Below are 16,156 nucleotides of genomic sequence, written 5' to 3'. Positions count from 1 at the left end.
ATAACTATAAAATTACAACCTCAACAAATAATAATTAAATATAATAATACAAAATAACAAGGGAAAACATCCCCGCTCCTAGAGACAGAGGTAAAATAGATAAAGTAATCACTCCCCCCCACCAACATTAAATAAACCTCCCGGCTTATATATATATATAAAAAAAATTTAAAAAAACAACCCCAAGGGGGGGAGAAGATCGTTAAATAGAGAACAAATAAATAAATAAATCCCTCTCCCCACCCCCCAAGATAATATTAAACAGTAAGGTAAGAAAAAAGAAAAAAGGGGGGGGGGATATAAACCGGAGTGGAGGAAAGGCAAACCAACATCCATTATCTCTTACAATTTATTTAAGAGAGTCCAAAAATTCTTTAGCCTTTTCTGGTGATCCGAAGTTATACACGGATCCTTCATGGTTAAAGCGTAGCGTCGCTGGGTAGCGTAAGGAGTACTGAATATTTAAGTCCCTTAAACGCTTCTTTGCCTCATCGAATGCCTTCCTCTTTCGGACCAGAGCCGAGGAAAAGTCCTGGAATAACGATCTTGGATCCTTTATAGATCATGGCTTGGGAATCTTTTCCAAGATTTCTAGAAGCTTCTAGGAGTATCTGCCTCTCCCTATAGCTCTGCAGCCGGAACAGGACCGGGCGAGGGCGCTGGTTCGAACCAGGCCCGTGTATTGCTACCCGGTAGGCCCATTCTACCCTTACCCGGCCTGTTCCAGCCTCCAGATTTAAAAGCTGGGGCAGCCACTGTACGAGGAACGCTGTAAGCTGGCCTTCCTCTTCCCGTTTGGGAAGGCCCAGCAAACGAATATTTTTTCGACAACCTCGATTATCGAGGTCATCAATATGATTCTCTAAGGTCCCAGACTCGCTGTTCGAGAGTCCGGACCTGATCCACGGCTGATTGCGCTGTAGTTTCGGAGGTCGCGGCCTTTAGCTCCGCCCCTCCGACTCGGCACTCGATTTCTTTAATGTCTCGGTCGTGCTTTTGCAGCGCGGCCGAGAGTGAGTCCCATTGGTTTCGGGATTCTACGATGAAAGCATCAATCTTCGCATCGAGTTTAGAAATCATTTCCACGAGGCTTGCCACTGTAGGTAAGTCCCCCGGGGCTGCAGCTGGAGAGGGTGGGGGAGGGGTTCCTTTTTGCTGAGAGCTGCGGGCTCCCTTCCCTTTGGCCATTTTTACTAAAGATTAGATTGTCTAAATTTAATACTAAGCAACTAATTAAATTAAACAGCTTTTTTGAATGATTTGGTGAGTGTGGTGGGGGTGGGTGACCCACTTTACCCAAGTCTTGGGAGGAGCACTGTAGACTCAGACTTGCTGGGTCGCCACCATCTTGGATCTCCGCAGAATCCTGTCTTTAATCCTATATTCAGCATTCAAGTTCAACTTACAAAATGCATCACTTCGCATTTATCCAGGTTGAACTCCATCTGCCATTTCTCAACCCTGCTCTGCATCCTGTCTATGTCGCGTTGCAGCCTGCAATAGCCCTCGATACTATCAACGGCACCTCCAATCTTTGTGTCATCAGCAAATTTACTAACCCACCCATCAACCTCCTCATCCAAGTCATTTATAAAAACTACAAAGAGCAGAGGCCCAAGAACAGAGCCCTGTGGAACACCACTCAACACTGACCTCCAGGCAGAATACTTTCCATCTACAACCACTCTCTGCCTTCTGTCAGTCAACCAATTCTGAATCCAGAGAGCCAAATCTCCCTGTATCCCATACCTCCTGACTTTATGAATGAGCCTACCATGGGGAACTTTATCAAACTGCAGCATTTCACAATTGTATGAAAGTCAGCACAGGCAAGTTAAAACATCTTCTAGAAGTAGTTTTCCAGGCAAGACAGACAAACTAACTCATGCTATCTCTGGGCTGAATGTAATTGTTCTGTTATCTATTGAGTTTAGAATCATGAGCACAAGGAGGCTACTCAGGCCAGTGTTTATGCTGCTTCTTAGAATCATCATAGATTCCTTACACTGCAGAAGCAGGCCATTCTGCCATCACTCCCACACAGATGCATCCCCCTACTCTCCCACCCAAACTGCATGTCACTGAGTAGGTTATTGCTGAAGAAGTGCTGCTTGATAGCACTGTTGATGACACGTTTCATCACTTTACTGATGAGTGAGAGTAGACCGATAGGGCAGTAATTGGCCAAGTTGGATTTGTACTGCTTTTTGTGTACAATACACACCTGGGCAATTGAGTAGATGTCAGTGTTGTAACTGTACTGGAAGAGCTTGGCTAGAGGAGTGGCAAGTTCGAGAGCAAATGTCTTCAGTACTATTGCTGGACTGTTGTCAGGGTCCATAACCGTTGCACGATCCAGTGTCTCCAACTGTTTTTTGATATCACCTGGAGTGAATCGAATTGGCTGAAGACTTGTGATGCTGGGGACCACTGGAGGAGACCAAGATGGATTATCCACTCAGACTTCTAGTGAACATTGCTGCAAATGCTTCAGCCTTATCTTCTGCACTGATGTTCTGGGCTCTTCCATCATTAAAGATGGGGATATTTGTGGAGCTTCCTCCTCCAGTGAGTTGTTTACTTGTCCACCACTATTCCCGATGTGGAAGGACTGTAGAGCTTAAATTGGTTGTGGAATTCTTATCTCTGTCTATCACTTGCTGCTTTTGCTGCTTGGTATGCAATTTGTCCTGTTTGGTGGCTTCACCAGGTTGACACCTCATCTTTAAATATCCCTGATGCTGCTCCTGGCATGCCCTCTTGTACTCTCCATTGAACCAGGGTTGATCCCCTGGCTTAATGGTAATGGTTGACTGGGGGAAATGCCAGGCCACGAGGTTGCAGATTGTGCTAGAGTACAATTATGCTGCTGTTGAAGACTCACAATGTCTCGTGATGTCCAGTCTTGAGTTTCTAGATCTGTTCAAAGTCTGTCCCATTTAGCACAGTGATAGATGTGAAGTCTGACTTTGTCTCCACAAGGACTGTGCAGTGTTCTCTCTAACTGATACTGTTATGGACAGATACACCTGCAGCTGTCAAGTCTGTAAGGATAAGGTCAAGTATGTTTTTCCCTCTTGGTGGTTCCCCTCACCACCTGCTGCAGACCCAGTCTGTTAGCTATGTCCTTTAGGACCCAACCGATTCGATCAGTTTTGACACTGCTAAGCCACTCTTGATGGTGGACATTGAAATCCCCCACCCAGAGTACATGCTGTGCCCTTGTCATCCTCAGTGTTTCCTCCAAGTATTGTTCAATATAGAGGAGCAATGATTTATCAGCTGAGGGAGAATGCTGCATAATAATCAACAGGAGGTTTCCTTGCCCATGTTTAACCTGAAGCCACGAGACTTCATGGTGTCTGGAGTCAACGTTGAGGACTCCCTGACAACTCCCTCCCGACTATATCCCACTGTGCCGCCACCTCTGCTGGGTCTATTCTGCTGGTGGGACAGGACATAACCAAGGAAAGTGATTGTCTGTCAGGTATGATTCCATGGGTATGACTGTGTCTGATGCTTACTAGTCTGTGAGTTGGCTTTCTCAATTTTGGCACTAGCCCCCAGATATTAGCAAGGGAATTGCAGGGTCAACGGGGATATTTCTGCCGCTGTCGTTGCCTTTCATTGCTAGGTGGTCTGTGTCTTTGACACTTTGTGGTGATTGGTACAACTGAATGGCTTGCTGGCCATTTCAGCAGATGGTGAATAGTTAAACACGTTACTTTGGGTCTGCGGTCACATGTAGGCCAGACCAGGTGAGGATGCCAATTTCTCCCCCGAAGGGCCAGGTAGTTTACCCAACAATTGGCAATGGTTCCCTGGTCATCAAAGATGCTTAAGTATGGACTACTTTTTATTGAATTCAAATTCCACTACCTGCTTGGTCAAACTGGGGTCCCCAGAACATCAGCTGAGTTTCTGGATTAATAGTCTTGCGATAATTAGACTATCGCTTCCCCATTGCGTTGTCTGAATAACCTTTCACACTTCAATCAATACATTTAATTGATATGCTTGAAATTGGTTGTGTAATGCAGACAGCATTGCAGTTCTGTTGCAAGTGTTTGGAAGCCTGAAGGTGGCTGAGCAATGACTTATAGTAAATTGAATTAGGAAATCCACATCAAAATGTCTGACTGTAGTTAGAACTGGAGAAAGTGTCACTCCTTTCCTAAATATTTCATGCTTTTGTTTCTTTTCTGCTGAAGTTATATTGGCTTCACATCCACTCTTTCGGATATTTAGGGAAAATCATTCATGAAGGTAATTCTACACAGAAACAAATAAAGGTGACAGACCATTTGACAGTAGATAGCAATTCAGGGAATTTGGCAATTAAAGGTTCTGGAGCAATAAACTGCTCAGCATGAGGGACTCACGTGGGGACTGGAGTGGAATATAACTGATAATTGTTTTCTCTTTTTGCCAACTCCAATAAAAATTTTGGATGTTCAATGGGATTTCATACTGGATGCAAGTCAATTGGCAATCCCAGTTTAAGAATGTATTTGACGTAGGATACAGTGTTAAATCTAGGTCATGTACACGTTTCTTACCTCTCTGAAAGTGTGCATTCTGATAACATGTGTTCTCCGTACAAACCTGAAAAATCTACAAGTTTCAAACTAGGATTAGAGGCCGGCGCAATATTGAAGGCTGAAGGGCCTGCACTGTGCTGTACTGTTCTATGATCTATGTTCAAATCTGGAAAGAAATTTTGTCATTTTTGTTTAAACAAATTCAGGCACATATCCCAATAGGCAAATAGACACAAATTATTCGTTTGAAGAGTTTCATCAAGTTTAGTTCAGATATTTTAGAAAATGTAATTATTGAGTCAACTGACCTGAAGTGGAACGCTTGATAAATTCAGAATTCTGAATTCACACAATGAATATATACTATTTGTAGATTCTCAGATTTCAAGTAATAAGGTTGTATCAAAATTGACTTACATCAAATTTTATTCATTATTTCATTAATTCCTGACATTCACATTATTCAAAATAATAAAACATCACCACTTGTTATAGGAAGAATATTATTAAGCTGAAGACGCTTCAGAAGTTATTTACCAGGATGTTGCTGGAAATGGAGGGTTTGAGTTATAAGGAGAGGCTGGATAGGCTGGGACCTTTTCCGCTGGAGTTAGGCGTGTTAGCCAGGGGCTGCAGGAAAAGAGAGAGAGAGAGAGATACAAGCTGCCAAAACACTGCAGTAAAATACTGAAATTGCTGACATGCAGGAAGGAGTGGCTTGTGAACTAAAAATTATCTGAGTCCAGGTACTGGTTTGTACTAACAAAGTTATGTGGTAAACAATGAACTAACAAAGTTATGTGGTAAACAATGCACCAACGAACTTATGCGGAAAGCAAGGAAAGATGATGTAATGCAAAAGCCCTATCTGAACAAGGAGTAATGAGGCAATGCTACTTAGGTAGGTTCTTGGCCTGGGCTAATAAGATAAAGACATGTGACAAAGCAGATGAGTCTGAGCCAATGAGGAAGAGACAGCTCACAAGAGATAAGGAATAAGACGACAACTCTCAGGCATGGAGCCAGCGAAAACTCCAGAGACCAACAATTATGGAAGCAGACCCTACGTCAAAGATATGGTGATGACACCAAGAGAGAGGGAACAGAGCACCTGGCCAACATCAGTCCCTGTCAGCATCAGCCGCTATCCTGCTCGGGTATTAGCTTCTATATTCTGACTACTTGGGGAGTGTCAGCGGATCCTGGTTGGTGTACAAATAGGTTCTAGTTTGTGGTAAAACATATAAGCTACATGTGTATTCTCAAACACATGAATAAAGTAACTTGTGACTTATGAGAGAACTGACTCTTTTCCTCTCTGTACAAGCTGATAACTGTAGCCGGCGATTTTGGGCAACAACACAAGGTTGAGGAGTGAACTTGTAGTGTCATAGAGTTGTACAACACAGAAACAGATCCTTCAGTCCAATGCAGACATGCCGACCAGATATCCTAAATTACTCTAGTCCCATTTACCAGAATTTGGCCCCTATCCCTTTAACCCTTCCTATTCATATATCCATCCAGATCCCTTTTAAATGATGTATCAACCTCCACCACTTCCTCTGGCAGCTCATTCCATACACGGACCACCCTTTGTGTTAAAAAGTTGCCTCTCAGGTCCCTTTAAATCTTTCCTCTCTCACCTTAAACCTATGCCCTCTAATTTTGGACTCCCCTAACCTAGGGAAAAGGCCTTTCACCCTATTCATTACCCTCATGGTTTTATAAGGTCACTTGTGAGACAGGAAAATCAACTTCATTTAGAAAGTCAGTGTGATCACATTAAAAAACAGAACAGGAATGTTCCTGGTTTATTTCTTAATACTTGTTTCAGGAAAGAGCAATGGAAACAGACACAAATATGTTTTGCCTGATTCGTGTGCTACTGGACTCAGGAAATCCTGTAAGAGTCTATCGTATCTATAAAAACATTGGTGGGGTTTCCTACTAGATGTATTTAAAATGTGAAAAGTAGTGATTTGGTGGACACAGAGAATGTTTCTTCTCATCAGCAAAAGGCCATCAAGAAATTCAGTAAGGACTTCAGAAGCAATGTATCTACCCAAGACTGGTGGAAGTATGGAACTCATTAGCAGAGGGAGTGTTTGAAGCAAATATGATGGATGCATTTAACAGCAGGTTGGACAAACTGATGAGGAAGAAGGGATTAGAAGGGATTAGAATGATTACAAAAGTACATTAGACGAAGAAAAGTGAAAGGCTTGAATAGAGCATAAATAATGTTGTGGACTTGCTGAATGGAATGGCCTTAAGCCTGTACTGTATATCCTAAATAAAATAGTAGTTACCCTATAACCAATTGATACTTGTGCAGTGGGGGAGGAGTCTGGCTTTAGATCCCTATTGATGCCAATTCTCAAAGACATGATTTCCTTCCCCATCTCTCTTGGCTCAGATACACCACCAAACTCAAAGATTCAGTCAGAGCTAACATGCATTCAGAGTTCCCACGTCAAATCAACCACCAGAAACTGACCCATGCTGCTGTTGCTGAGGAATAACTTTACTAGATTCTAGACTCCTTGTGATTGCACTTAATAGTAGATTTATTTTTGTAGAATAATAGAAATTGCATCAATGGAGAAAACCTTTTAGCCCCACTCATGGAACCCCATTACCCCCAGATCTTTTATATTTCTGACTACTTTCCTTACTAGCCCTCCAATAAGAATTATTTGGCATTCTTTGTTGATGGTCTTACATTTTATTCATCCCATCTCAGTTCCCATTCAACACTGCCACTATGTCCAGCTCTGCAGAAAATGCCGAGTCCCACTCCAGCCACATACCCGCACTCTCTTCTCACCCCTAGTTTGTCCGTGTCTAATTCTATTGTCTCTTTCCAATCCTCCTCCGATTACTCCCACCTCTCAGGTTCCCTTGGCTCTTCCCTGCTGGCGATTGCTGTGCCCAACTCATTGACTGTTCCCGAAATAGTAGTCAGCATGCAGATTCTCTGTTGCATTTCCATTGTGAAGTAAATCAAGGTGGTGAAGGAAATTTGTGATAGTCCACACCAACAACTCTCTCCATTACAGAGAGACAATTAGTTATGTATAGCCTGATGGCAACCAAGTTTGAGGTATATGAGGAAGGGCCTCCATGAACTACCATCAGGGACTTGAATCCATCCTGATGATTTTATTCAGTAGCAGACTGTAGTAGACAGGTAGGAGAATTAAAAAGAGAAGTTATTGTTGCTGTGGTGTTTTAGGAAATTTGAAGATTTCTTAAGCACAAACGACATGCAAATGAAGTTGTGGAGTTAAAAACTGGGCTGGTTGAATTGAATTGAATTGAATTTATTGTCACGTGTACTGAAGCACAGTGCAAATCTTTGTCTTGGAGCAAAACAGGCAGATCCCACAGTTAAGTAAATAATAGGTAAACAGCGGCAAAAACAGTAGCATAGGTACAGGCGAATATAAAGAATTGGGAGTCCATTCAGTAGTCTAACAACACTAGGGTAGAAACTGTTCCAAAACCGGCTGGTGGATGTATTCAGGCTTCTGTACCTTCTCCCTGATGGTAGAGGTTGTAGGAAAACATTGCCGGGGTGGGATGGATCTTTGAGAATGCTAGGTGAAAGTGAGGACTGCAGATGCTGGAGATCAGAGTCAAGATTAGAGTGGTGCTGGAAAAGCACAGCAGGTCAGGCAGTATCCGAGGAGCAGGAAAATCTTTCCTTGACAGTAGGCCTGGTAAATGGATTCTATAGATAGGAGGTTGGCCTTTGTGATTGTCCGGACTGAGTTCACACTCTCTGTAACCATCTCCGATCTTGAATGGTACATTTGCTATCACAGGTAGTGATACATCCAGACAGAATGCTCTCGATGGCGCACCTATAAAAGTTGGCAAAGGTATTCGCTGTCATGCCACATTTTCTCAGCTGCCTGAGGAAGAAGATACATTGTTGGGCCTTTGTAACCAGTGCATCCACATGAAGAGTCCAAGAAAGCTTGTTGTGGATGACCACTCCCAGGAGCTTGACATTGTCCACTTGTTCCACCTCTGTGCTGTTAATGTGTAGGAGGGGGGGGAGCATGAGTAACATCCCGTCGAAAATCAATAATGAGTTCCTTGGTTTTGCCAGAGTTAGGTTGTTCTCAGTGCACCATTTTTCCAGGTGTCCCTCTCCTGTCTGTAATCTGTTTCATCGCCATCTGAGATTCAACCGACTATGGTGGTGTCATCAGCGAACTTGTAAGTGGCATTAGTCTGGTATTTGGCGATGTATGGGTATATAGTGAGTACAGTAGGGGGCTCAGTACGCATCCCTGGAGACCAGTGTTGAGCGTTAGTGAGAATGAAATATTGCCCCCGTCTTCACGTGGGGAGGCTGGAGTTGATTAATGCTATGGCCAGCCTTTCAAAGCACTTCATGACCACCGAGGTTACGGCCACTGGGCAGTAGTCATTGAGACATGCTGCATGAGCCTTCTTAGGCACAGGGATGATGTTGACCCTCTTGAAACAGACAGGGACAGTGGCCTACTGAGGGGAGAGGCTGAAGAAGTCCAAGTTGATCTGCGCATGCTCTGAGTGCACGGCCTCTGTCTGGTCCCATCGCATTCCTTGGATTCACACAAAGGAAAACTGATCTGACCTCTGATGCAGTGACTGTTGGGATAGGTTTGTCAGGACTTGTTGGAATAAGAGTTACCGCTCCGCCAAAATTCTGCTCAAAGCGAGCAAAGAAGATGTTGAAATGATCTGGGAGGGATGTGTCATCGTCCTCTATCTTGCACTGTCTCTTTTTAGAACTTGTGATGTCATTCAGTCCTTACCATAGTCGCCGGGTATCTGTCTGGGTCACTAGTTTGGATCAGTATTGGTCCTTGGCTGTCTTAATGGCTATGCGAAGGTCATACTTGGATTCCTTATATTTGAGTGGGTCTCCTGATCTGAAGGCCTCACACCTGGTTTTTAGCAGATTCTGTACGTCCTGAATCATCCAGGGTTCCCTGCAGGTGAACACCCTGATTAACTTCCTCGGTATGCAGTCCTCCACACACTTGCTGATAAAGTCTGTGACGGCAGAGGTGTACTCGTCCAAGGTACCCGCACACTGGTTGAACACGGCCCAATCAGCCGATTCCAGACAGCACCGGAGTTGATCCTCTGCCTTCTCTGACCAGCACTGGACCTGTATCTGTGAGGGGATCTCCTGCTTGGGCTTTTGCCTGTAAGCCGAGAAGAAACACAGCATTGGGATCAGAGTTCCCGAAATGAGGGCGGGGGATCGTGCGGTAGGCATCTTTCACAGTGGTCTAAAATGTTCGGGCCCCTGGTGGGGCAGGTAATGTTCTGGTGGTACTTGGGCAACACCTTCCTTAGATTGGTTGGGCCCATTATCCTACACCCAGTTAAAATACTTTCTAGTGCAACTGGTCTTTTGAAGATAATATGCAACTGTGCATAGGTAATGTCAACTTCAGATACTGAAGTCTCCTACACTTTAAGCAAAATATTGTCATGTCCCAAGTTAGTAAAAACTTGCAGGCTACATTGTTTTTATTTCTTTGAGTGATGGAATGTGGGCATGGCAAGTTGAACCACCACTTATTGCTCAGAGGGCAGTGAATGGTCAACACAATATAGTGGGTCTGAAATCACATGTAAGTCAGAGCAGGTAAGGAGGACAGACTTGCTTCTCTAAAGCAGGATTTTACTGAAGCAAATGTGTTTTTGTAACGATTGGTGGTGACCAAATAGTGACCTTTTGATTTCAGATTTGTGAGAAATTCAAATTCACCAGTTGTCACGATTTGATTCAAATCCATGTCCTGGGAATATTAGCCTCGGGCATTTACCACTACGTTCCTCCGTCTCTCCCAGCATACACTCCTCGTTACTCCTTATATTGGAAAATTATTCAGTTTCTTTTCTCAGCCTGATTGGCACGATTTGCAACAGTTGTCTTTTTTGAATGATCAGGGATCTTCAGATGGAATGTGATTTGATTGACAAACACAGACGTTATCACTCCCCAGACGCAGAAACACTTGCTTTTTGAGCATTTGTAAAGAGAATGTTTTTTCAGTTGATACAAAAGTAGTTTTCGCAAGATTGATGAAAATATAAAAAAAGTATATAAAGTCACTTTAATTGAACATGCAATACATAGTGTTTTTCAGATTACAGTTGTTTCAAGACATGCAACTATATATCTCACAGATACATCTGTTTGCATCTATGTTAACATTTTTACAGCGCAAGGATAAAACAGCATTCTGCAATCACAGGTTTGCAATATTATTGAAATCCAATTCATATTTAACTAAGAAGCACATTTTTATTTCTTCCTCAGATTAAAGATCTTTACTTCATATCAAGGAGATTCCAAATGACCTTACACTGCTTTTCTTTACAGCCCCTAATACAGGTATGTAACTTCAATATTGGAAATACGGAAAAATAATTAAAGCCTTGTAGAAGTAAAATTGGTCTATGCCAGTTGTGCAAGTTGTGTACTTGAACAGTGTTTTCCAATTCATCTTGGATTTTATGAGTTTGGGGCATAATGCAACCCATGTGCCCTTGAGCCTGTTTATTTATTTACCAGGTAACCCCAGGTGAATAGCCCAAAGCTTTTATCATGTGGGCTGGGTTCAAACACAGTGGCAATATCCCTGAAGTTTAACACACATAACACCACTTCATCACCACTTGTCGCAAAGCTGGTCTGCCAATCCCTTCACCTGGACCTGTCCAGCCAGACCCTACTCATACCCACATTTACCTTGAAGGCTGGATGGCAGTGAGAGCCTTCACCTTTGGTAATCATTGCTACTTCCAGTGTAAGTTGGCAGCGAATCAGCTGATGTTTTGGGAGATAAGACTATAAGGTAAGACATAGGAACAAAATTAGGCCATTTGGCCCGCTTCGTCTGCTCGGTCATTCGATCATGGCTGATATGTTTCGCAACCCCATCCTTCTGCCTTCGCCCTGTAACCCTTGATCCCCTTACTCATCAAAATCTTAAGTATCTCTGTCTTAAATATATTCAATGTCTTAGCTCCATAGCCTTCCCCAGCAAATGACTTCCACAGATTCACAGTCTCCTCTGGCTGAAAAAATTCCTCCTCATCTCAGTTCTAAAGGGTTGTCCATTCACTCTTATACTGTGGAAACATCATCTCCACATCCACTCTCTATCCTGGCCTCAGAGTATTCTGTTAAGTTTCAGTGACGTTCCCTCTCATTCTTCTAACTGCATTGAGTACAGACCCAGAGTGCCCAACTGCTCCTCATATGACAAATCCTTTAACCCAGGATTATTCTTGTAAACCTCCTCTGGACCTCCAATGTCAGCACATCCTTCCTTAGAAACAGGGAGCAAAACTGCTCATAATATTCCAAACACATATGGCTGGAGTCTTATACAGTCTCAGCAGTACATCCGTCCTCTTGTATTCTAGCATTCTTAAAATGAATGCTAACATTGCATTTGCCTTTCTAACTGCCAGCCGAACTTGGATGTTAACCTTAAGAGAGTCCTGAGCTAGGGCTCCTAATTCCCTTTGTACTCCAGAATTCCAAAGCCTTTCACAATTTACAGAACAGGCTATACCTCTATTTGCTTTGTTTTAGCAGGTGGCTAGGAGCAGAAAATATGGTGCCCCATAAAATCCAGCTCAATGAAATATCTCTGTGAATTTCAGTGGAGCAAACATTTGGGCACAGTGAATATTAGTTGCTGATTCAGCAGGACTCTATTTCACACTATTGTGCAGACCAATTTCACCATCTATAAAGTGAAGCCAAGATAAAGAAAGAAATTGTGACAGCAAACGATTTATTCTACAGTGATTTGTATTACATTGCGAGACTGTGATAATTACAAACGAATAGATATTACAATATAGAGACCTTGAGGTTGCCAGACAATAATTTATATCATTCAGACATAACTTGATGAAAGCCACTGAATGGTGCAAAATCCATTAAAATATCAAAACTACAGGTTTCTGAATACATAGGAAGATCTATTTATAGGTTTAATTTCTTTTGGAATGACTGAAGGATGTCTTGATATAGAAAAATCATCCTCTTACCTCAGGGTCTTGAGATTCCTATAATAATTATAAAACAGGATCAGAGAATTCTAACAAGTCACTGATGTCTGAGAACACAGTGACCTGACTGGAATTTTCCTCCAGTGCAAAACTACCACAGTGGTCCTCAAAGTGAAAAGCTGTTTGATTTTAAATGAAAAACAAAAGCACGTGGTTAATATTTGGCTCTTATAAATCGGTCAGTAAGCCTGAAAACAATTTTTTTCTGTTCATTATCAATGAATTTGTCAGCTTAATTGGGTGGATAGCAGCTTTGCGATACAAGTTGGTGCTAACAGCATAGATTCAATTTCTGCACTCACAGATTACCACAACGGACTTCTCAAGTTAAACCACAAGTTCTCTCTCTCCAGTGAGAGAGCAGTCTGATAGTCTGGTAAGACTATGGTGGCTTTATCTTTCTACTTCTTCCCACATGGAATTTAAGTACTCAACAGACAGTAACAGCAGTAGTGATTGCAGCCAGTAAGTAACAATTTTAAGGCCACACAAAAGTTAAGGTTGGACTGTTATGTTTAATAAATTCATATAAATAAACCCAATTCAGTTAGTATAGATTAACATTTCACCTGTTCGGTTTGGTCAGTCCAAACAAAATGTTTGACTACTTAATAGAATAATTTTGAACTCTGGAAACTAAATAAGTTCTTCGCAATGGCATTAATGTTACAGGGGGTGAAATATAATTAAAATTTAAGCATTTTTAAAAACATGACAAGCACGGAACTGACCTGAAATCAATCTTCAGATTAAAGCCAATTTTAATGCCAAATGACCACACTGGCCATTAACAAAGATGGATTTAAATCTGTTACAATTACAAATTCCATTTCAATTCAAAGCAGAAAGAACCTTAGAAATTATCAAGGTGATTTCATGTGCCTACTCATGCTCACATTTCAGCCCAATTATAATTTTCTTTCCATTTTTCCATTAGGTGTGGTAGCTGCTGGCAAAGCCGAGATGTGTTGCCCATCCCTAACTGGCCCTGAACTGGGTGGTTTTCCTCACCATTTCAGAGGAAGGTTAAGAGTCAACCACATTGTTATGGCTATGGAGTCATACATAGGCCAGTCCAGGTAAGGATGGCAGGTTTCTTTGCCTAAAGGTTATCAATGAATCAGATGGCTTTTATGACAATGTTAGGTGTCACCATTATTGAGACTAGCTTTCAATCTATTTTTTTTTAAAAAGCCAAATGTAAATTCCATGATGAGATTTGAATGCTTATCCCCTAACCACTACACTGCGCTTCTGGATTACTGGCTCAATGCCAATACTATGAGATTGCCATTTCCCCCCAATCACAGCTGAATGTGTGACAATGCATGTTTATATGTTTCCTCGAAGCAAGTTTAAGTAAACTGGAGATTCCTACGATCATTTTTCTGAAAAGCTAAATAAAACTAATATGAACACCAACACCAAAAATAAATTACAAAGTTTTTTTTATATAATAAAAATTTGATCCAAGCATCTAAAAGGCATAATTATGAAAAGCTTTAAGATAAAAGTTGCTTAATCTTCCTAATAATCTTTAAATGCAGAGAGAGAGAGAGAGAGAGAGAGAAACTACAAACAGAGGCATCAGAACATCATACATATTTAAGATACAAGTTCAATTCATTAATTTTCAATGGATCTACAGTAGATTGTATTCAGATAAACAGGCAAATGACAAAAAAGCAATTTTTATTGAATCCACCCCAATCTAGAAACAAATGCTCTCCGGTCAGAACAATGAGTAGAAAGAAGCTTAGATTTTTTTTGCTATTGTTGTCTGAACAACTTTGGAAACTTAAAATTCAAATGTGTATAAAAAAAGGGTCTGTTTTTAGAAACAGAACAACTGCTTCTGTAGCTCAGACAGGTATATTTCCTTGCTCATTCAGTGGCTGGGTTTCCGCTTTCACATTTTCCTCAACTTTTTTGGTTTCAACTGGCTTATCCTCCTTTTCTTTCCAAGGCAGACCCTCTTGCTGAACATGCAGCACCAAATCCACAAAGAAGGCAATTGTAGCCAGGAATCCAAACGCCTATAGAAAACAATGAGAACAATGGGAAATGCTCCAGTTAAACAATATATCAGACAAAGTTAAAAATGACACACCACCAGGTTATAGTTCAACAGCTAGTGCTTCCAATTAAACCTGTTGGACTATAGCCTGGTGTTGTGTCATTTTTAACTTTGTACATCCCAGTCCAACACTGGCACCTCCAAATATATAAGACAGTAAGCATTCTATTATAATTACCCTACTATGAAGCAGGTATTACACAGATTACAGGAAAATCTGACATGACTGCAGTAGGGATGAAATTCCTGTGAGTTGCACTAATTAAGTTCAAGCAAAAAGGATTGAAAAGAAAATAAAGACCCATAATACTTGGCTTCTCTTAATATTAAAGTGCTGAGATGCTTCTGGGGACCTCCTTGGAGGGTAGAATGACAATACCTAAGCTAGTCAAGTCACAGACTGGATTATACTGGGTGCCATGGTAACTGCCACCTCAACTACGAAGTCAATGGGAGCCTACCTTTCAGGAGAGAAGGGGCTGCCCTGCAGGTATGAAATCTGGAAATGGGATATTTGGACCTGGGGACATGAAGTCCTAGGTCAGGAAGTGGCTGTCCAATCAGGTGCTGGCAGTTCTCAACATACCCAGAAACCTCACTGGGAGAGTGGTGGTTTCTGCTGTTACTGTATTCAGACAAGGATCCGGTCACCTGGGATGAATGGGAACTTGGATCAAATATCGTGGGGGATTGGTGAGCTATAGTTAGCGGGACAACGTTGAGCTTGGTGGGGCTTGTTACTGAAACAAATAAGGGATTATGGAATACAGATGCATATTACAGTGAAGCTACAAATAGTATAAATAGTTCAAAATTGTAGCTGCATGTTTGGTGGTGAAGAAAGGAGGCACTGAAGGGATAAGCAGGATTGCCTGCAATGTATCTATCTTCTGTGAGTAAATTAATGTAATCTTGATATTGGTCTCAAGTATATCAGTTCCTTTAAAAGACTTTCAGATATTTAACTATGTTGAATTCCTTCCTCGCATATGGCTGCATGACGACAAATATTGTCTATATACCATAATAAAAATCCCAACAATTAACCATATGACACACATCAGGTTCATTAATGCTCAATGTTTTACAGGTTCTTTTTAGTTACATATGGTTTTGTTTTAAGATAATATGAATGATTGGTTCAAAATGAAATGGCTCCTGGGACATATTGGAGGACTGCTACTGATGACGTGAATGGCTTGAAATTGTTCTTTCTCCCTCCTGTTCAGTGATCTGCCTGTGGAGGTTCGATCGGTGGTGGCAGAGTTTTATTTATCGGAGGCCTGAGGACCAATTACAATTGATACTTAGGTCACATGGATAAAGGCAGGCCATGCCTTTGCAACTTCGAGTCCAAGTCTGACAACATACCCAGATTTTTAGCCTGAGAAATTTAACCACAAGGTAAGATTGGCTTAAAACTATCACCAGC

General features: G+C 41.7%; 1 protein-coding gene across 2 annotated transcripts in view; it reads right to left on the bottom strand.

Annotated features, from left to right (window-relative positions):
* Nucleotides 1-12,350: 12,350 nt before the first annotated feature.
* The window catches only part of LOC122549957 (CKLF-like MARVEL transmembrane domain-containing protein 6), a 77,485-nt gene continuing 73,679 nt past the window's right edge, over nucleotides 12,351-16,156 (bottom strand). For both annotated transcript variants that reach the window (XM_043690242.1, XM_043690240.1), the window contains exon 5: nucleotides 12,351-14,683. In XM_043690242.1, coding sequence (XP_043546177.1) covers nucleotides 14,510-14,683 — 174 coding nt within the window. In that variant the 3' untranslated portion in view covers nucleotides 12,351-14,509. The remainder of the gene's footprint in view (nucleotides 14,684-16,156) is intronic.

Source organism: Chiloscyllium plagiosum, chromosome 5, assembly GCF_004010195.1.
Source record: "Chiloscyllium plagiosum isolate BGI_BamShark_2017 chromosome 5, ASM401019v2, whole genome shotgun sequence".
NCBI classification, from domain to species: domain Eukaryota; kingdom Metazoa; phylum Chordata; class Chondrichthyes; order Orectolobiformes; family Hemiscylliidae; genus Chiloscyllium; species Chiloscyllium plagiosum.
This window is presented reverse-complemented; position numbering and strand designations above follow the sequence as displayed.